At 36.0% G+C, this 23,147-nt stretch overlaps 1 protein-coding gene across 1 annotated transcript; it reads right to left on the bottom strand.

Annotated features, from left to right (window-relative positions):
- Nucleotides 1-643: 643 nt before the first annotated feature.
- Nucleotides 644-11,499, bottom strand: LOC145899501 (uncharacterized). Its single transcript, XM_082988324.1, has 11 exons — nt 11,375-11,499; nt 10,733-10,851; nt 8,073-8,137; nt 7,553-7,656; nt 7,303-7,491; nt 7,029-7,165; nt 5,440-5,575; nt 2,117-2,221; nt 1,992-2,056; nt 1,490-1,670; nt 644-1,405 (listed from the first exon to the last, which is right to left on the bottom strand). Exons 1-11 carry the CDS (start codon nt 11,448-11,450, stop codon nt 1,206-1,208), a joined length of 1,377 nt encoding a protein of 458 aa, XP_082844450.1. The 5' UTR covers nt 11,451-11,499; the 3' UTR covers nt 644-1,205.
- Nucleotides 11,500-23,147: the final 11,648 nt, after the last annotated feature.

Below are 23,147 nucleotides of genomic sequence, written 5' to 3'. Positions count from 1 at the left end.
CGCTATATTGTGTCTTGCCCCAAAAGTAAGGCCATTTATTTCATAATGCGGTCGGGTGAATTTCATTACAAAACATTTAAAAAACTATGTTTGTGCAACTTCCTAAGGTCTTGTTCAGTGTTCTCGTTAAACTTATTACATCGGTTATTCGTAAGTAAAGAAGGTGGTAGATAGAGAAGAGAGCAAAACACACAATTCGCATATTAGCTTTCCTGCCAACACGGAAGTTCTGTAAAGGAAAGGAGTCCTTGCCTGTAAACCGCCTTCCGCGTATTCGTCACCGAGCATGTTGTTTTAACGTAAAAACCCCACGTACTATTGATCACCTTAGTTTGATCACAAAAGTAAGTGATGCACAATTTCGCAGAAATTAAAGCCAAAGCCGCCAAATCAACCAATATATGGAGTGTAAACGGCAGAACTTTTATACATACAAAGTTCAAATCGTCCAAAAAAGGTTTAAATGGCATTTTGTAATGAATCACTTAATTACCGCCTATTCTCCTAATGCTTACTATAGGTTGGCGATAGAAAAATCCTTGCAATAGAAACTCAACGCAACGAAGATCACATTCATTTATTAAAATATTAAAAACACACAGTGATGGAAAATAAGTGAAAACGTTATGAACTGTCAGGGAAACACAAATAGAGAACAAACAGTGGTCACAGTTTTCTTACACAGGGAAGTTGAACACAAAGTCATTTAAAGTCAACCTTCCTGTAATACTCAATACCCTGGCAAACAAAAGGAAGGTGTTCTATTAAGTCAGGTAAAACATTAACCCCAGTAATACAAGGGAGTAAATGGAGCCGTACTTGATTGTTCGAACTAATCAGGTATTTGCACTGGGCGATTTTACGTTGTCGAATCGGCTTCAAAATCAAAGAGAAACTAAAAGTTGCAGAAGAACACCGCACTGTAATAACATGTACCAGCGGTTTTACCGGGAAAGTTATCATAATGTTGGCCAACCTTAAGTTTAAACGAATTTAAACCCAATAAAATACATTCGCATTTGTGTCTCGAAATCATAGATGAATGTAATACAAAATACTTTTACAACAACGCTGCACTGTAATAATATTTCTCACAATGTTGACTAACCTTAAGTTTAAATCAACTTAAACCAAATACATGTTTCAAATACATAGTAGTGGTCAGTACATTCGCATTCTTTCTAAAATCAGTAGTTAAAGTGCTTTTAACTGGAACCAAATGTTTCATATGCTGACGCACTTTGGTTTGCAGTTGTGTTTTGATAAGTTGCCACATTCTGATACTCAGGTGTGTTTTCATATGTGGGTGTATTAGGTTGTGGAGGTGTGTTTTCATACACATGTGTGTCTATATAAGCAGGTGCTGCCAGTGAACCCTTTGTAGGTGTTCCTTTCATTTTGTTACCTGCAAGATAACAACATTAATATGAAACAAACCTTTGGGTTTAATAACCCAACATTCTAAAACATGTTACAATTTCACACTTACCTGTTGATCTTTTGAAACAAAATACTGCAAGTATTATTGCAAGAATCACAACAGCAGCAGCTGCAACAGATATTCCAATAATCAATCCCAGTTGGCTGATAGTGATTGCAGATACTGTTATTGTAATCGAGCTTGTTCCAATTGAATTTGTAACATGCAAAGTGTAGGTTTCTGCTGGTTTCTACAGCAAAATAACCAAACTAGGATTACAAAGAACTCACTGTGCATAGTTTGTTACATTTCTTTAAACATGCAGCAATGAAACTATATTATTTTAAATTTATTTTGGGATATATGTTAAATTATCACATTTTCCTGCATCTATTATTTAAGTCAACCTTATGGGCACATTTTGTGTTAAATAAGTATTGGTAACTGGCCTCAACTAAAGTAAACCAACCATTATGGGATTAAAGGTTAACCTTCATTTAATATTATACTACCTTTAATGCAACTTACAAGAACAAAAAATGGTTCCTCACTGTTTAACAACATAATTTACCTTAATTTGGTATGTGTAAACCGGTGGAGTACTTAACAACAGTGCAAGAGTTTCATTTCCACCTCCTAAAAAAGTATATTTATAAATCAAATGTTAAGATATGGCAAGATTCAAGCATTACAAACCTGGTGACATTAAAACAGATGCAAAAGGTGGAGGATTTGAATACACATTAATATTACATGGTTGGTTTGGTTGGCAGTTCCCATTGCCAACAGTGTATGGTTGGTCTATAAAATCAATTAACTTGTAAAGATAACATTAGCACAATTACAAAATGTATATTTACAATTATCGTTTGAAATAGTTTAAACAAATGTTAATTGACAATTGATGAATCAAGTGGTCTAATTGTAATCATTAGCATTGTGCTAAGTGGTCAATCATTCATTGGCTTTAATGCACATATAGTAAAAAATGGTTTAATAGAGAAAAATCTGCAACTTGTACCAAAAGAGTGACTAGCTTTTTCTGATTGTAAAGCAAGTAATGATATATTTGCAAATTTTAACATTATACATGTTAGGTGACACCCTCGGGTGTCATTTCATGTTTTCAGATTTTTGAACTGAAAATAAACACTAAAACAGAGGAAAAATCATCCTAATACATTATTAGTTGCTATGTCCTGAGTGTTGTGAAAAGTAATTGCTACACAAGGTAAAGGTTTAAATGTAAAAGTTTTTAATGGGAAAAAAAGATAAAGAAACAGTTGAAGTAATTTTTGAAAAAAATCTGTTCCAAGATGAAATGTCTACAGTTATGCTTGGAATACAGAAGTAGGTTGCAAAAAATATGAACTTGTGTTTGGAATAGAACTAATGCAACCAATAGAAACCTTCACTAAACACCCAGTTATTAACAGGTTAAGCAAGACATAAAACACAAAACAAATTATTTAATGATAATTAATTCATTCGCCAGATACCATACACTTGCACAGTTATCCATCAATACAAACAAAGGTGTAGTTAATCTTATACAGAACAATTTGGGTTAGTTAAGATTTCTACTGAATGCTACATTTTGCAATAGTTTCCAAAACAAATTATTCATGCAACATGTCATATTACACTCTGTTTTTAACATGCAGATTTGAATGGAGAAACTATTTCAAATTATCACCACAAGCAAACTTTCTATGGTGCCAACTTACACTGAACACCTATGTTAATCCTTGTTTGGAAACTCCCAAACACATCAGAAGACTTGCATACATATGTACCAGTGTCATTTGGTGTAACATTTTTGGACAGAATGCTATCATTACTAACATCTATCTCAACATCAATCCCATCTTTTGTCCATTTAAAGATCGTACCAAGATAACTTTGGTACTCAACAGTACATTTAAATTTAACAGCACTGCTTTCATTGAGAAGCTTTGTTGCATTGTTATTAACTGTTTCACCATTAACTGTTATCTTTGGTTGTCCTGAATAAGAATGTTTTAAAGGAAAAAATGTCTAAATTCAAAAACAAACTTCAACACTAACTTACTCAATGTTGGAACTGAAACAATTGAAATGGTTGGACTGGTAGAATTACCAATGCCATTATTTGCTTTGCAAGTTGCTTTTGTTGAACTAATAAATTTTCTGCTTATGTTGCATGAATCATTGCTTTCATTTAAGTTATTATATGACCAAACACATTTAGGTTTGGGATTTGAATCCACAGAGCAATTTAAGCTTATACTGGTGTTTTGCAAAAAAATATATTGGTTTTCAGTTTGTTGAAATAACCCCTGTACAGTGATGTTGGGAATTGAAGGTGGATCTGAATACAACAAACAAAAAACAATCAACAAGCAAAATTCTGTGAAATATGTAGTGGTACCCATTCATCTTACAATGCATTTAATTGCAATTTAGAAGTTTGGAACAATATTTTTGCATTAGAGAACTTGTTAATTTACATCAAATTTTTTTTTTTAACAAACACATAAATTCATGTTCAATTCAGCTCTTGTTTATAAACTTATTACAAATGTCATTTTTCATACAGAATTAAACTTTAGTTTTTAAGATTGTCTTGCAGAACATTATTGCATTAAAAAACTTGTTAATTTATATTGCAACTTACACTGACATTTAAATCGATAAAACATCAAAAGTCACCATTGTTTTTATGACATATGTCATTTTTCAGATATAATCAAACTTTATAATTTAAGATTGTCAAATAAAACTACAGTTTCATGGTCCTTTTTGACATACATAATAAATCAGAATTAACATTAATTTACACAACTAATGTGTTTTTTATTGGGGTAAGAGAAGTTAACAGACAATAGAATTCCTGATACAAGTAGTATTTTCACATCAATAATTAAGGGTACAAATCTAGACAAATCACACCAGTAAGCAACCACTAAGCCAAGGAACTCCTAAGCAAAATACTTCAAGTTGCTAAAAGAAGCCCTAATTTACAATGCAAAAATAATGCAACCTAAAGAAATTGGCCTCAAGTAGTTTTTCAATGTGAATCCAAGATCATCATATGTTTTCACAGTGAAAAAAATATTTTGCAATGTTCTGCCTCTTCACATACACTTAATTATATATAAATTAACTCTGTAATTAAGCAAAAATTGTCAGGTTCATGGTGTTGGAAGACATATGTAACAACTTTCAGCCTTTCACAAACGACAATTAAAAATTTAAAGACCTGGATTACCAGGCCAGTTTAACTTTTTAACAAAATACATTGGTTCACATGGAATTGGTTCCATCTTGTTTGTAAGCTCGCAAATGTGTCATTTTTTAGACATTAAGCTGCACAAGTAAATATTGTCCAAACAAAGTAACATCTTTACCATACTTAACAAATATACACCTTATTCATGAACATGAAGAAATGTATTTGAAATTAATCTACATTACTAATATAATTCAAAACAACCTCCAGATAGTAGATGTACGATTTTACATCAACTAACTATAAACAAATGTTAACATTTCAATCCCCACAAGGTAATATGACACAAATTTGACAAAACAAGTTGACAAATTATTTGATAGGCAGCACACAACAGGGAACATCACCACTTCCGTATTCAAAATTTTCAAAAAAGTAGTTTTATATTTTCTATCCAGATTTATTTTTTATAATCCAGATTTGGGTGGATTTTCGTGCTTCAATCATTTATTCATTCATCAACCCAGGTTTCAGAGACTTTTTGTTCAACTTTTAAGATCAGTGTTCACAATATCATAATTACTGGCTACCATCTTTATTACTGTGTGTGTATGATGTCACAATTGGCAGGTTATTTTGTCCACAAAAACTGTATAAAATGGCACATTTGTTATTTTGTGTCACATCTAGTTGAGTTGAATAATTTTTGCAGCAACAAAATCGCAAAATGACACACCACTAAAATTAACAAAATAAAGTGCGCAGTCTATTAACTCATTTTAGTTGTATTGTACAATTTGTTACTTACATTTGACATTTAATGTCTTAGGTGTTGATATTCCCAAACTAGTATTGAGAATTGTGTACTTGGTGTTTGCTTTGCAAGTCACCTCTTTCCCATTCATTTGACGCTGGAGAGTTACAAAGTATGTCTGTTGTCTTCCCTTGTATAACAAAAAAAACGTAACTAATGTTTGAACCAATAGCAATATAACCCATCAGTGATGGATCTAAGGGAGTGTTTTAATAGGTGTAAGAATACCACTCTTAACAATTTTGCACATTGTTTTGAGAGGTGTGAAAGTGCGATTAATTTTCAGGTAATAGAGAAAAACTTCAGAAACAGAAAATGACTGCAGGAATCAGCCTTTGCAAGTCAGTTACTGATGGATTTGTCTTTACAGATCAATTTAATATTTCTAGAGTTCCAAAAGGAGTAAACGACGATCAGCGCCAGTATAAGATCTTTATTACAGAAATATTAATTTCGCCTATTGTAGCTCAAGGAATTTCAATTTTCCGCTATGCAGGTACGAATATTAAGTGTTCATCTTCGCAGTTGCTTTGTTTCGCGGTCACGCTAATGGTAATGATCAAAAACAATTGTTTGTATTAAATACAATGTTAACCAGTTTCCTAAACTTTGGCAAAGATATTAAGTACAAATCAGTAAAAATTTACTTACACTGTATACCTAGTTGATTGTTTTATGTGTAAACTGCAGACATATGGCCACTGTTTCGACCTAAAAGGTCTCATCAGTGTAGCTGGTGTGACTTTCAGCCAACTTTGCTGACCATAAGGCCAAATGGCCAAGCAAAGATTTGGCTCCACTTGGCTTATCATATGAATATTTTATGTTTACTCTTCTATTTTTTCTTAACTTGCGATGTTGCAAATTTTTAATTTGTCATATTATGCAATACAGTAATAAAAAACAACAGAAAAAAATTTGGTCTTTATATGTTGCAGAAAACAAGTTGTTGAACTGTTGAATCATGTACAAAAGATGTCCATGGCATTTTGTGATAATTGTACATGTCCTACATTACTTATCATTAGTCAGGACATATACCATTTGTGTAAATGTACCAGAGCATGTTACTTAATTAATTTAATATCACAGGGGTGAACAACACAGAACAATCTGGCACACCCATGTTAAGATAATGACACATGTACAAAATTATTTCATAACTGACTCTCTATGCTTTTTTATTACATCTGACCATAGTTTTGCAGTACTTTCAAGTTAAAACATGCAAAAAAGTAGATAAAAAACAAGTTGGTGCAAGTAAAGGGAAAATATTTTCACAGGCCTTGGTGTATTGTAAATAAAATACTGAAAGCATATACTAAAGACAACAGTTTTGCTAAACATTGTGAAAACAATGCAAGTGGGTGACTGGATTAGGCATGCCAAGGTTATCAATGGTGCATGCATGAAGTGCATGACATCCATATTAAGACAAAAAAATTGTTTTTTCTATACAGACCGGTTACTAACGACTCACAGTCCAATATTTGTGGAACACTGATATAAAATATTTTAACATGTATCCTTATTTGCGTTGTGTACCTTTCAATGCTTTTAACAAAATTTTTGCAATGGCCTACCTGCTGTTCCATTGTTTTTCCAATATAAAAGGAAACATTATTGACTGGAGGGTGAGCAGATGGTGTTGTGTTGCAGAATATATAAGTTGTTGTTCCTTCATTGCCAGAAAAATTTCCAGTCAAGTAAGGCTGAGGATCTAGATGTAAACACCTGCTTTTGTTGGGGAATAGTGAGGAACACATGTGCTTTCAAATGAGTATAGGCACCAGTTGTAAGTAGCCTTTAATCAAAAACATTTGGCATATACATCTTGAAAAAAGCTGCAATATTTACCTCCCCAACATTCAAGTCCTTCCTCTCCAAACCATGTTGCATCATTTTGACAAGTTGTATCCCTGATAACAGGAGTTGAGTTGCTGTAAAACAACTCTTGTCCTGCTGGGCATTTAAACTGACCAGGTTGATTGAACTGATATTTATCAGCTGTAATATTTGGTCCATTATTTACAGTCCTAGGACAATCTAAACATAAATGCCATGAAGACAAAAGTAACCATATTCATGCAAACAGAAAAATATTTACCTTTAACATTAAAATGGACAACATTTGAATTATCAACAAAGTAAAGTTTGGAGTAGTCTGAGGAAACATTTAAAAAAACTGTAACTCCAGTAACGCTGTTGCATCTAAAAATGAAATGAAATATATAAAATGCTTTTTTGTTGAGATTATACTTTAACTACACTTGTTGGTTGCAACTGTGCAAATTTTAAAATTATTCATAAAACTAGTTTTCTTTTTCTTCTATTTGCGTGTTTATATGACTTGCAATTTGGCAAATGATGCAAAATTGTTTTGACTTTTCTAGCTTTAGTTTGGGTTTTTTGTGTGGAATGCGCACAAGTTAAAATCTACATCAAAATTGTTTTCACCTGATTTGGTTAATACGCTACATGTACTAAATTTTAAAGAAAGTTTTTGTATACCTGATGAGGTTATATGGCAAAGTTAGCCTACAAATAGAAAAACCAAGAAGCATCTATTATTTTGAATGCATCCTTGTTTTTGTTACTAATAATATAATAAAAATAAAGTTTCTTACTTGCGCAAAATATGTGGCAAGTTATCGAAACAATTCCACGCACTCCCGCTACTTACAGCAAGACTCTGAACCAAAGGACACAAAATTTAATTTTATGCATATCGCAGTGGATCAAATTGTTAAGCCATTGTTAGCTACACATTTCATTTCAGAACTTAATGCCATTATCTTTTTGTGATATAATAAGAAAGTAAATATGCCATTACAGCAATGCGATACTATATTCAGTTTTTGAAAACATACCAAGGAGTCACCCCTCCACCTTTTTTTATACTTTTCTTTATAGTTTTCTATACTTTTATTTTTTTTAACTCAAACAAGTCAATGTTTTCACTGACTGTTGTTCAGTCGTACATTGTTTTTGTTACCAATAAGTTGTTTAAAACTAGGGATGTGACAGATGGATAAAGATTCGGGTTCGTGCGAAACCGAATAAATCAGAAACATTTTTAGCAAGGAACCCGAATATATTCTTGTGTATGTACGACGCCACCAATAGTTAACTGGTTGTATCACGCGCGTTTCTTGACCAATGATTGTTTTGCCGTCATACAAAAAAAAATTACAGGAAGTTAACAGTGTCCGACAGTGTTTGGAAAAAAACGATACTTTGCTTTAATAAAACATAATCATGCCGTTAGATTGATCAACTCGATTGATAAACAACACAGGATTTAAGTTCTTTTCTTGTCAACAATACTTTTGTGTTTTAGTCACGCAAACCTGCGCTACTAACAGCGCCCGTATCTATGATACGATGTCAGACGACCGGGATTTACCAAAGCAATGCCAGTCGACAAAAATGTTTTCTAGTCGGTAAAACGGGTATTGCCACTACGAACCAGAAGACAAGTGTGGTATCGTTGGAATAGTTTTTTAATGAGCTTTGCCGTGTTTGTGGAATTGTCCTTTCTGTTGGCCTATGAAAAAAGGCGCACTATTCGGTTTCGCACGAATATGAAAACGGTGCTGATATTCGGTTCGGGTTCGCCTTGGCATATCCCTAGTTAGAAGTAGTTTTGTGCTTTACCTTACTAACATAAAAATGTTCCAGCACCAACAACTGTCTTTAACAAAACATACTATTATCATGTAAGGACCAGGAAGAAGAAATGCATTACGTTTAAATACAAAAAAACCTGTGATCGATACCAGTTTACTTTAATTATCGTCGCGTCTTGTCTATTACAATGTTTTTATCAAAAATACACTTGGCCATTCTCATGTGTTAGTTACCAGGCTAGGACATTTTTGTTACTCTGTTGCATGGTAAGTTTTTTTTACGCGCGATAAATACGCTACTAGTAAACATAAATTTTCACAAATATAAACTCAAATAGAAGATTTTTGCACATTTTGGATATTCACACTCAATAGTGTTCGACAATGCACCATTGTTTTCATAGGAGGAGTTCCGAAACTACTGTAAAGAAAGAGGAATTGTTGTCCAGAAAAAGCAGTTGCAAGGAGTTAAACACGATGTTTCTACTACACGCGTTAACCGGACATACAACGTCGGTGATCCTTGCTATGTACAGTATTACGGACCACAGCATGACAAAGACCCACAGCATGACAAAGAACCCAACGCACTGGTCGTCAAACGCTGTGGAAGTCGAAGTGTTCTTGTTAAAGTTATTCCCCGAGGCCTCATATGACGACAGATTGAGCAACTTCGACCCAGATACGCATCATCACAAGATGACGAGCCAGGAGATGAACCAGCGAATCACCCAACATCACGCGATGCATCCGATGATGACGTGTCCGGCCGTACCGATACGCGCGAAACTGTCACACCTGAAACTATCGCTAGGCCTGGCAATATTCGTACACCCGCGGTGCAGGAGTTGTCACAAGGGAAGAGTTTACCCCGACGATCGAAGAGTCGTCCGAAGTCACCCAAATTCTATGGTTATTAGCGGCAAAAAAATATAAAACCTTGTCGCACAGTTTTACAAACATGCTGTCCATACTTCAATGAAGATGAACAGAATATTCCAGTGTAACGTAGTAATACTCTGTGCTGCGCAACGCAGTATTATGTAATGACTTAAGTAACCCAGAATAGTGATAGTGGAACCACTGGGTGTGCTTCCTGGAATATTGGAACCCAGGATAATAAGCTCTGTTTGATACAGCGGTTGACAACTTTAGAAAATAGGGCATTCTCACCCAAATTGGTATTTATTACAATAAATGGTAACTTAGCATGTTACCACCGCTTGAGACATGTAAATATAAAATAACTGTTTTATACCCGGAATAACTGTTTATACCCTGAAAATGATATTAAAACACTTTATATGTACAAAAAGAGTCATAATAATCATAGTGCTGCACACAGGCTTTACACACCCTGTATCATTTTTCTGGAACTATTGCATATTTATATATATTTTATTACAATGACCAGTAAATTTTGCTCTCCATACCATTTTTTCTCAAAAAAATGTATATATCTTTTATGCAAAGAACTAAAACAAAACGTAAAATTTTTGTGTTGTCCAAAAAAAAATTATGTGCAGCAGATGTCAAACTAAAAATAAACCTTGGCACAGATTTGTTTCTTTTTTTTCTTCAAAGAAAAATAGATGTTATAATAACTAGGCCTTCATAGAAGGTCTTCAAGAAAGTTTTCACCACGTAAAAAAACTTACATGGTTTGTCCAGATCTGATTAAAATACAAAGAATCTCCAGCTTTGGGTGAAGTAATAGTGACAAGCACATCTGCACCTGTTGCTTGCTTGTTCAGTGGTGACACAACAATTTGTTGTCCTGTATTAAATGACATTGTACATTGTGTCTACCAAAGATTTGAAAAGGGCTTTAAATGAAAGTTAACAAACTGAATAAAAAATACTGATTTTATGAAACAATGTACAATGTTGAAAGGTATCCATTAGTACCAAAAAGTTCAAAAATGTAGTTCCTCTTCTAAACCAGCAACAGATGAACCAAACATACATAATATATATACACTGCATAGGCTTTCTTGTTTTATTATAGTCCAATCAAGATTTAGACAAAACTAAAAACAGGCAAATTATTTTTATTGTACAGAAAAGAACTTGAACATGCATGAACAAAAAAAATACAAAAATAAAAATTGAAAGGGCACTAACAAAATCACAACCACAAGGGTTATAGATTCAGGTGTCCATGAGAAAGTAAAAAAAAAATCGACATAGTTATTACAGCTTTTATGGTAAATAATAATGTTAGGTTTTGGAATGACCAGTTGCATTGCAGAAATCATGTCTACCACTTTAGTAGTAATGTTAATTCATAATATGCTCACCTTGGCTTACATTGCTTGTAGCCGCCCATAGAACAAAAATAGGGCAAACTTTAAATAATTTTCCAAAAAATAACATTGGCAACTGTGGTCTACATAAAACGGGTCGGGTCTATCTCGGCTATCCCTAGCACTACAAACCTGAAACTTGACACGATTGTTAAATGACACCTTACGAGTCACCATGCCAAAAATAACGTCATAGCCTATGACGTAACAAAAATTTACAAGACTTCGAAGTTTTCCTCTCCACACGCGCTGCGCCCGTCAACGAACTGCAATAGCATACTTCGTAAGGTACAACATCCACAGAACCAAAATGTTGTTTAATGAAAATTTACACGTCTCACGAGTAAAGGCTGATGCCCACTGCGTCGGAACGCCGTCGGAGAATTGCGTCGTGTGACTTTTATTGATTTGTTAAATGCCATTTCAAATAAACTTGCCAAAATAGACCGCAGTCATTACGAAAAAAACACAACAAACAACATGCACTCTTCTCACGACGACAAATTGTCAGGATCATAGAGCAAAAACCACTGGTCCAATAGAGTCCATTGTGGCATCGTCTAAAGGAGTGCTTCCCAACCTTTTTCAGTTCGCGACTTTCAATGCAAGTTTTATTGTGCGACCCATCTTTACCACTGGCGTACGTACTAAAATAGTTAATGCGACACAACACATCTAGTTATTACGTATTTGTTACATTATATTGCATAAATGTTACGTAATGATAATGCAATAATTTCGTGAATTGTTGACCACATGAAAGCTCTTGTCCGATTGGTACGGACACTTTACCCATTCGTCAAGGTATGTAGAAATACTATACATTACTTTGTGTCATTTAAACAATATGCGTTCTAAGCATTTATACCCTATTTCGTGTTGCAGATTTTTCACACTGGAATATTACCTTTGACCAAGAAGCCACGTTTGGTTACAACGCTCAACAAAGAATTGAGTAAGTCAGCAGAAGAAGTGGAACTTCAGTTTATTGAGGGTGGCATCCCATCTCAGTTACTTAGTAACGATGGGATCCATCTATCAGATGAAGGGCTACGACTTCTGCTCACACATGTGAAAAGGACTGTCATATCACGGGAGGTGGCGGTTTAGGCTATCCAGGATTTCCCCTAATTAAATGCGGGAACAAAGATGGCGTCGAGTCCGCTGTTGGTGAGTACACATGTTTTTACAAGAAAATTATTCCAGTAACGACATTATGTTACACTAGGAGTCCATTGAGCAGATGGAACTGGTGAAAACAAGACCAACATTTCTCGATGTTGTTCAGGAAAGGGCGCAGCAGGTAAAACATTAATCTATTGTATTATAACTTCCTGTATCTTAGTATAGCTTGTAGCTAAGCAAACTGCATTTGTATTTGCTAGGTTCACAAACATTCATATGTACGATTAGCTCCAATACAGCGTTGTTTGGCTCCAGTAACTTGTAACGAATCAATGCCCCCGCTTGACACATGTTAGGGTAGGCGTCCTGTCCAAACAGGATTTAGAAGCACTTACGATTATGCAGAATGAACAAAAGGTCGACGGCGTTGAGGTGAAAGGAAAGTTGGGCGGAACGCTGCGGCATGTCACTTCGACTTCCAGTATCATGCTGTGGTCGCATGGGACGCTAGAGATTTTTCTAGAGAGAAAATGTGTTAGAAACTCTTAATAATCTACAGTACTTAGTCAAATAGTTTACTGGAATTGCTGAAATGAGTGAAATTCTTTTGACATCACCTGTACATCTAGAGAACATGTGCTCGACGCAAATCTTAGTACCCTTTAAGGGGTAAAACACCTACGACTTAACGAAAGTGAAAAAGTTAATGTCGCTGTAGGATGGGTTTCAATACCCTTACCAAACCAGGCAATAGCAGAAGAGTTGACAAAAAAAAATATGGGAATGTTTCCAAGATGATACATCGCAAAGGAAGGGATGGTTGGCTTTCAGGCATGCGTATCGCCACAATCAACGCATCCGACCTAGAAGATAACCCAATCCCAAGCTACATCAGAATAATGGACTGCGAATTTTATGTTACCTACCATGGTCAGGTAGCAACCTGTAAATACTGCGGGGAAAAGGGTCACAAACAATTCGTTTGCCCAAAACGTAAATTGGATTTTCCAAAGCTTGCAAATGTTCAGTCACCAAAACGTTCAAACACAGAAGTAAACTATGGAGCAACCTGATACTTTTACTGATAAAAGTCCTGAGGGCGAGAGTGCCAAAGTGTCCAACACAATTGCTGGTCATAACTTAACCGATGAGTTCCAAGCCATGAAATCACCTCACGCAAGCACGCCCATTGATAAGCGGACCATCAGAAAACGACCAACAAGAAGCCCTGAAGACCTGCTTAAAAGTCAATCAGTCTCTGCGAAAGTGTGATTTCTTTGAACTGTCCAGAATGTGAGGAGGAAATCTTGGTTTCCTCCAAATCTAAATCAACACGCTGCTGGGGATGCTCGAAAGAATGGACTGTGGCGGTACAATGTTGCAGAGATGAACTGTTCCTTGTGGAAGTGGGGAGGAAAGTCTGCAAATGTCCGACATGTCGAAGCACAATGCGGCTTATGCCATGTTGCCAGGACTTCCAACCAGAATTCCGAAAGAGGAGGGCACCTTCGAATGTATCCAATGCGAAAGGTCCTATCGTATGTGTCTCTAATTCGATGAATCGTTTTCCTAAGGCAACGATGAGCATTGATTGTTGTAAACATAAAATAATTAAATGTGACTGTGGTCAAGTATTTGCGCAGTTTATAAACCCTGGCGAACCATTTCCTTGTCCGTGCGGCATGGAATTCGAGTGGGATATGGATATTGGACTGAAAAAATATTAAATAATGTTATAATGACGTCCCATATTGTTTCCTTTAATGTTCGGGGGCTAAACAAGATTATAAAACGGAAATCGGTGTTTAACTTTTTGCGTCGCAAGTGTCACATTGCCTTTTTGCAAGAGACCCGTTGAAGTCCAGTCAACGCGAAATTATAGCAACTAGAATGGGGCGGGGAAGCTATTTGGTCACATGGCAATAGGAACAGCAGGGGAGTAGGAATCCTGTTTAACAAAGGCCTCTCTTATACGTTAAAAAACATCGTATCCGATCGCGAAGGCCGATTCAATGTGGCTGAAATAGAAATTAACTCCATAACAATAACCCTAGCTAATGTTTACGCACCCAACAACGACTCCCCAGGGCACGTTGGGCAGAAGAAGGATAAAAAAACACAAAATACTTTAGTTTAGAAAAACGACATGTCGACAAAAAAACTATTTCTAGATTATTAATTAACGCTACTATATCGACTGACCATAAATTAATACTTAATAATCTAGTTGGCTTCTATAACCACCTGTATGGGAAACTTTCATGTTCGACTCACCCTTCTGACAAGTAACCTAGAAAAGCTCGCGCTACCAAAAATTACCTGCGAACAAGCGGAAAAATTAAATGAAGAGACAACGGAAGTGGAATTTTTAAATGTGATTAAAACCATGCAAAAAAACAAATCGCCAGGCCTGGATTGCTTTCCCGTTGAATTTTTCATGATTTTTTGGTATAGGAACAAACTATATAGGAACAAATATCTGGTTGCTGTTCGATATGATTGACAGTACGGACCATTACCGCGTTCCTGGGGCAGTACTGTCTTTAGATATTTATAAAGCCTTTGACACATTAAGGTGGAATTTATCTACGCAACTCTCTCTGCGTTCGTGTTCGGAGTCAGATTGGTCAATCTCAATAAATGATTTTATTAAAATGCTTTTGCGAGAATCACCAATAGCAACTTTGTCTAAGAATAGTTTGACATAGAACGTGGCGTCAGACAGGGAGACCCACTCTCCCCAACGTTGTTCGTGCTCTGCATCGAATGCCGACCAACGTGGCTTAGACAGGGCGATTTTGACGGCATACCACTAAACGATAAAGAATACAAAACATCTTTATTTGCAGATGATACACTTGTTTTTACTAAAGGTTCTGATGCGAATTTCACCAAAATCTTTCAAATTTAAGAGGAGTTCGGCGAAATGACAGGTTGCAAAGTAAATATGGATGCCTTTTTAAGTCCTGTGCCTTTTTTATGGGTCCAAATCGCTCAAACCAACATAAACAATTTCAAAAGGATGGTCTTCAATGGCCCTCGGAATCTTTTAAGTACCTTGGGGTTATAATACCACTAAGAAAATACAAAAATGGCGAACTTATCGGACTGAACTTTTCCCCGTCACTAAAAAAAGCGAACATAGTAATGAACCTTTAGGCGACCAGAGGAATAACCCTTCTCGGTAAGATAACGATGGTCAAGAGTCTCATTATACCCCTAATGATAAGCTGTGCGTCCTACCAGTGATCATCCCAAAAAAATGCATTTGTAAAATCGACCAAGCATTATTTAAATTCATATGGGGCTCATCTTGGGAACGAATTAAAAGAGTGAACCTGTGTAAAAGTTTGGATAACGGCGGGACGGGCATGATACGTATTGAGAACTATATGTTGGCTTTAAAATTTAAAGCGCTTGGGGAATTATTTTGCGAGGAAACAAAAAATATAACTGATCCTTAAACTGCATTCTTACACCCAAACAGATGGGAGGCACTATTAAACTCGACGGTCAGCCCATCTAGTTTAATTTTGAGGAGCCTCATCTCATTGAGAACCCTCCGTTGTATCATAAACATTGCGAAATCAATCCTGAGCAAAAACCCCAACCACGCATGCAATACCGCTTTGGTTTAACAAATCAATAAAAAAACGCAGTAAACCCTTCTATTTCGAAAACTTTGCAGACGCGGGAGTAATGGCCCACAACGACCTGCTAGACCACAACGGAGAATATTTGAAATATGATGCACTTACTACAAAATTTAGTCTTGGCCCAAGTACAATAGATTTCATTAAGTTTCTCAAACTTATAACATGCATACCCGAGGAGTGGGACTATGGACCAGTGCCTTCACATAAAAAGCTAACAGACGTTTTTAAAAAATATCTTGAAACATTGCGAGAGAACAAAGGCTTTGTATTTGTGTCTTCAAACCGCCAATACGATTCAACCCAAAACACAAGCTGTATAGGAGTCCTTAGTCAATGACAGAGTAACTTGAAGGCAAATGTATAAAAATATACCTCAAGCTACAGTGGAAACTAAATTAATAAGTTTTCAAATTAAGCTAAATCTCAGGGCCATTGTGACCAACAAAAAGTTAAAGGATCTGAAGTTTACAGAAACAGGTTCACGTGTCTTTTGCGAAAATACCGCGGAAACTGTTTTACATCTTATTGTAAATTGCCATATTGTAATACATTACTGGGAAAATGTATGCAGTTGGCTTAGTGCTAAACTTCGTGTCCCCTTGTATTTTTCTCCTTCGCATTTACTGTTCGACATCAAAATAACATTAATTTTGAATGCTTTTTGTTGTGAAATTAAAACAAGACAGGCGTATGTACTGTTTTCTTTTGACCTATGTGTTTTGCAGTTGTTCCTTAGTTACAGTGACTTGAAGCCTCATGTATGAAATAAACAATTAACATCATAACACTTTTTTAACTGCGCTCTTCTTTGTGCGCAATTTGTAATTTATCGATGCAAATACGCTAAAAGGCGACCAACAACAACAGAATTTGTGCTGATTTCTCGCCATTATGTTTAACCCTTTTTTGTCTTCTTGCTTTGCCTTTTCTTCAATTGTACACCTTTAGCGTCTGTAACGTGATTTTACGTTACATTTTGACGGTTGCATTTATGGACTTAGGTTGCATGGTCAGTTTGTCGTTGTTCGGAGTCTCTCTCTTCACTGGGTAAAGGCATTTTTAGGTCGTCTTGTCAAGCGTGTTTCATTTTAAAGTGTGGCGATAGCAGCTGTTGTACATTCTCGTGATTTGTGTCCTTTGTGTGATATTGTTTAACAGCTATTTGGCGTCATGTTAATCTCAAGTGATTTGGTCGCTTAGAGACTTTAGAAGTTTTCCCATGTGAATGTCCTTTGTTGTCTTTCAGTAACCGACCTTTCTTTAATGTCCGCTGACCTTAGCTTTCTTTAATCACACTTCGATCACTTTGTTTCTCTCCGGTTTAAATAATGTAACTTTTCGTGTGCGTTTAGCTGAGGCGGGCCGAGGCAGGGCAGGGCAGCGTAGCTGTAGTTCATTGGTTTTGTGATTTGGTTCTGTTTAATTCTGTCTGAGCGTTTGGGCGTAAATTCACTCAGTTTGGCGTTGGTATCATTGCGTTTGTTAATTTCGTGTCCAAAATGGTTCATGTTAAATAAATATTGGCGAAGTGCTTGCATCGAGTTTTCAATTTAAGTCTGGTTAGGAAAACACAACAATTAGAACTCACGTGCAATCTTATGTCAAATGCCCCGTTTTGCATCGAAATAACTTTTTCAGTCAACAATTACAACCGAACTATGACATGCAATGAAATTCTATTGACGCTTTAAACACTTTCCGGGACTAATATTTTTTCTAAAAATCGTCATATAGGTAGAGTACAGCATCATCTAAACGCTCATACTGAAAAAATGGTGCATAAGCGCCGTTTCCATCGAAATGACTTTTATAATAACAACCGAACACTGATGAACGAGTGGCTATTACGTCATAACCGCACCAAACTAAAGCTTCTATACTGCTGTCAAATTGAAATGAACTAGAGCTGATAATAATAAAATTATACTTTAAAATGCATATGACACGTAAAAATAAAACATTTTAATAATCAAACTAAGAGATGTTCATAACTTTAGAACATTTTTGGCGAAAAAAAGGAGCTTGATACGACGACTGGTTTCTCAGATACAGCTGATCAAAGTCGCATTTTTGCCGCTGCGAACGAGATCGTGCGAAAGCGAGATATTGTTTCGTGACGTCATAGAAGGCGCTTCGGTTGTGCGCCAGTGCTGGCAGCAAGCCTTGTGCGTAGGAATGGAAAACATTGTAAAACTGGTTTAGGCATAATATTGCATTAAACAGGGGAAAAAAAGTGAACAAGTGCAATAAACGGATTTTGATGTTAATTTAAGCTGAAGACAGATGACCGCTGTTCGATCTATTATGTCTTATTTAGTTGTGTAATAATAAAACAGTTACTGGGACAGGGTGTTCTTGTTGTTACAGCATTTATGATCGCTAACGTGATAAATGAACTTTTGAAAACACAACAGCGACAAACCGTTAGTTTGGCATTGTCGTTTTGTCCACTCACAGTTACGTCGTTTCTGCTATACCCTATGGTCTTCCGCTAATTAGGGACAAATAAGCCTTTGATTCGTGACGTCACAATGACAAATTTTTGTGTGGAGCAAAACCCTGTCCTGACCTTTACGGTAACGTAATCTGTGTATTTCCCATGTTTTAAACTATTCGATATATGCAAAAAAAGGCTCCTTCTCCTATCTAAACAATGCATTTTTTCGACGCAAGCGCCTTATGTGATGTCCTTTCCTCCTTAGCGCAAAAGGTTTACGATTTTTGGTCGCTGTTACTTTTCGTGCAGTTTTCTACATTTTTTAGTTGACGCAGAGGCGTAAAACTTTGGATATATGTTTGTTGTGGATGTATCTTTAGTTTTACGCAAAGTTGTCATAACCGTGTCATATGCACTTAAAACACTTTCCGTAGTAATTTATTACTACACTGTTAATGTTATGCGGATATTATTGAAATGAATTTTATATTTTATTAATTAATGCATATCGCCTAATCGCTAGTGAGTCTTTTGCATGGGTGACTGACGGCAACTTGCTGTTGATTGTGGATCTAAAATCTTAACTTTTCTAATTGAAGTCCTCGAATTCCCTTTTAACATGAGGCAAACGTCGCGACCGCGTCCTCTCAACGCACACTTCTTACCTCACATTACCTAAAAGTTATATCGGACAATGCTGTCCGAGGAGCAGCATAAGACTGCAAGCTACAAGGGGCAATTAGTCGTCTCATTTCGCAACCAGACGTTCAAATAGACTTGGTTGCTATGCAAGAATACCATGCTTTGGGCAGTAGGTCATTTAAAAATCCGCACTGTGATTTACCTGCGATGCTCAACAGTACTGGTAATTTTTGAGAAGTCCGTACCTTCTAATCGTAACGACTTGTTTTATTTTTTATTTGGAATATTTTGATACATGACAATTCTCAAAGCTTTTATTATTTGTATGTTAACCTTGTTTTCTGTCTAGGTTATTGTTAAATTATGTGTGTGTGTGTGTGTGTGCGTGTGCAAACTAAATACTGCTCTTAATGTAAATTTCGGTACAATTGCACAGAAGGGACGGTGTTATAAGTTGGTTACAATTTTGATTGAATCCGTCTATCATTAACGTTGTTACGTCACAAACAAAAGTTTATCGTTGTTTCAAAGAAGGTAAATAAAGAGGTAGCGACTTGTTTTAGTATGTTTGTTATATGTCCCTTCTTGTGATTTGTACCAAATTTCATGTTTTTGCGACGTCTTCTTCATGGGTACGTAATATTGTACACTTTAGAAATACTTTTTGTTGTGAATAAGTACGATTGTTAAGGAGTGACTTTTCTTTAAAACATGTGAAAACTTATTAAAATTGACGTAAAATGTAATTGTTACGTCACAAACACAGTTTTGTCGTCGATTTAAATATGGTTATTATTACGCCTATGTTCATTATGCTGGTGTAAACACACATGTGGTTGTCTGTGCAATATTTGAAGTTTGTACGACACGTACAGTTGCACACTTTGTGACATATTTACCGCCAATGTCGCTAAAACGCGCTATACTTAGCTTACATTTTTTTTAAATTGCTTTTGGACACCCTTGTATCGATCGTACGTAATTTCAAGCTTGTAATGGGCTGATTATATTGAATAATCAAAGAAGCTTAAGCATATATTTGTTCGTTACTGTTGTGCCTTTCGTCGCTTGCTTGGTGCCTCTAATGTCATTCTGGCGAAAAAAAAAAAAAAAATTAGTATGATCGTTCTGCATGATTTGCCACAAATTTCAAATAATGTTTCGAGTCGTTAATTTTGTTTTGGAGTAATTTAGTTTTTTTCGGCAAACAGATGGCCAAAACGTCTATCTGGTCGAAGAGGAAATTTTAAATGCCATATCAAATCAACTATTTCTTCATATAACATAAATATATACTTCACAGCGTGTCCGAGAGCTTTTATCGTATTTTTTTCTGCTTTATCACCAGTCTTTGTGTTTGCTGTGTGATATATACTCAAACGCCATTAGTTGCCGACGCCTTGTTTAAAACTTAACGTAGACATCAGTAAACCTTTGAAAGCTTTAGTCGTTGTCCTGTTGTTTCAGTTACTTTACAGGCATTTTCGTCCTTAGCATAGCTTTCCAGACCTATATGGCAATTAAATCAACGAAATTCTGCTTTTAGGTCATCTGCAACAATGCACCTGTCAGTTTCTCCTCTTGTGTACCAATAACTGTTGCTGGGTCTTGTGAGTTTTATAGGGACCTAGTACTATTGTATAAAGTTCAAAACAAAATTATTGGATGGAACAGTACTCAGCAGGGATTTGTTGAGCCTCCTGGAAGATCTTGTGACCTACAGGGGGGCATACACAGCTTTAGTCGGTTGCTTAGGCAATGTTTCAGCAACTAACTTTGGTGTCCAAAGAGACGCAAGTCGACAAAACTTTTTTCCAGTCAAAAAACTTCAAACGCACATGAAGCCGTTACTGCCGTTACTAGTGGGACATCGATAATTGTTTGGCAAGATGCATAGATTGACACAAAATTTATAAAAAATAATTAATTTCGAACGAATTTTGTGACGCATATTAGTATGCATTGTCATAAATCAGCTATAACTTTTTTCATAGGTCGACTGGAAAGATAATTCTACCACCTTTGGAAAGCCCTTTCAAATCCCCTTACAGCGATACCTACTTGTGTGCGATTTCGTGGGGGGAATATGTTTACGGACCGAATATTAATAATGACTATCATAACATTGGTAATATATAGCCTCCAGCATCGAACCAAATGCTGTCAACAAAGCAGCTGTGCTGGACTTTATTTCGATGAAAGGCTTTTGTAAGCGTGTAAAGTACCTAGCACCTACAACGAAAATATCCGCTTAAGCGAGGAAAAAGTCTGGAATAGACGGTAACTAGCGCGCCTGGCAGCAACTTGGCTGTTGTGTGCGTTTTTACTGCGTCAAAAAGTCCTAATCATAACTAACAGCAGACGGACTGTAAAGCTTATCTATTGTGTTTTCATGTTTTTTGTTACAGCGTATAATCACACAGGTAAATTTCGTAAATTATAATATCTTTTGCGGAACTTAAAGGCGCACATCAATGCAGTAAATACCAAAAAAGTGATTTTGAAAAAAAAAATAGTGCGAAAGTGTTCAAAACGTTTGTGCAATTCGCTTGTCTACCATTTGTTTTTTGATATAAGCGTTCAGCTGATACTGTTCTTTACCCATACAGCGATTTTTTGAAAAATATTAGTCCCGGAAAGTATTTAAAATATAACTGTATTGACAACAGCACTAGTTCTTTTTAAGCCCATGCCAATGGAAGCTTGCGTTTAATGCGCTTATGATGAAACAGTCTCTGTGTCATCTGAACCAAAGTTTGTTTTGTTACATTAAAAGTAATTTTGCTGGAAAACTTCGCTTGTCTACCATTTTTTTTGTTATGAGCGTTCAACTTTGCTGTACTACACCTACACTGCAATTTTTAGAAAAATATTAGTACCAGAAAGTGTTTAAAACGTTAAAAGAATTTCCTTGTATACCTTATTCTGGTTGCAATTGTTGACGAAAACATCCATTTCGTTAAAAAACGGCGCTTGTCTACCATTTTATTTCCATATGAGCGTTTAGCTAATGCTGTACTCTAGAGCGATTTTTAGAAAAATATTAGTCCCGGAAAGTGTTTAGAACGCCCATACAATTACCATCATTTTGTGTGAACGGATACGCTGTGAAGTGTAAAATTAAATGATTTCCTTTTAAACTAAAAATAAAGACTCAAAATATTATTTGAAAGTTGTGGGAAGTCATGCGGAACTAATTTGAATTTTTTTTTTTATTTTGCTAGAATGACAATAGTCCGATACCAATAAGGCAACCGCCAGGGTTAACCGCGTATGTGCGTGTAGGCGAGAATCTTCGACGGTGCGTATCTTCGGCTAGTGAAGTGTTTTTAGCGTGACGTCATAACTTGCCTCCACCTTCATTGTGACGTAATTTGGGGTTTCCCCGGTGTCTTGAACATAGGTACATTCGAATTCGCACTTGTAAGGTTTGAACCTCACCAGCAAACCGTTGTATCCGAATAAACAGTTTATTATCAGGCTGTGGGAATAAATCCCAAGCCGGCAAATAGCTTGTAGAGTCTCAGTAATAATAGCAGTAATACGATGAAACAAGTAGAATCGAATGGAATCAAATAGAATCAAAATAGAATGAATTTACAGGTACACACTGGGCTCTAAAGCTCTCAATACTGAGAGCTGATTGGTCAATAATGTCACGTGATATCATGAGGCGCTCGAAGTAATATAATACAAGAACATAGGTGTGATGTGACATAAGCATAGGAGGACATTTTATGTGGTAAACAGGATGTTGAATGAATAACTTTACTCGAGAATGTTCGATGGCTAAATCATTTGGGTCACATTATGGGATTATGCAGTACATGTGCAAAGCTGCGCGCAAAACATTACGCAATTCAAGCACTGGTTTCTGTGACGTATGTTACACACTGGACCCCGAACC

Source organism: Ascidia mentula, chromosome 4 (genome assembly GCF_947561715.1).
Source record: "Ascidia mentula chromosome 4, kaAscMent1.1, whole genome shotgun sequence".
NCBI lineage: Eukaryota > Metazoa > Chordata > Ascidiacea > Phlebobranchia > Ascidiidae > Ascidia > Ascidia mentula.
This window is presented reverse-complemented; position numbering and strand designations above follow the sequence as displayed.

Excerpts from the sequence above, each read along its gene's own strand:
- LOC145899501 (XM_082988324.1), bottom strand. The coding sequence starts at position 11,450 with ATGTTATTTTTTGGAAAATTATTTAAAGTTTGCCCTATTTTTGTTCTA. Across the intron at positions 10,852-11,374 it reads TACAAGCAATGTAAGCCAAG|GACAACAAATTGTTGTGTCA; the intron begins GTGAGCATATTA and ends CATTTAATACAG. Across the intron at positions 5,576-7,028 it reads GAAAAACAATGGAACAGCAG|GGAAGACAACAGACATACTT; the intron begins GTAGGCCATTGC and ends TTGTTATACAAG.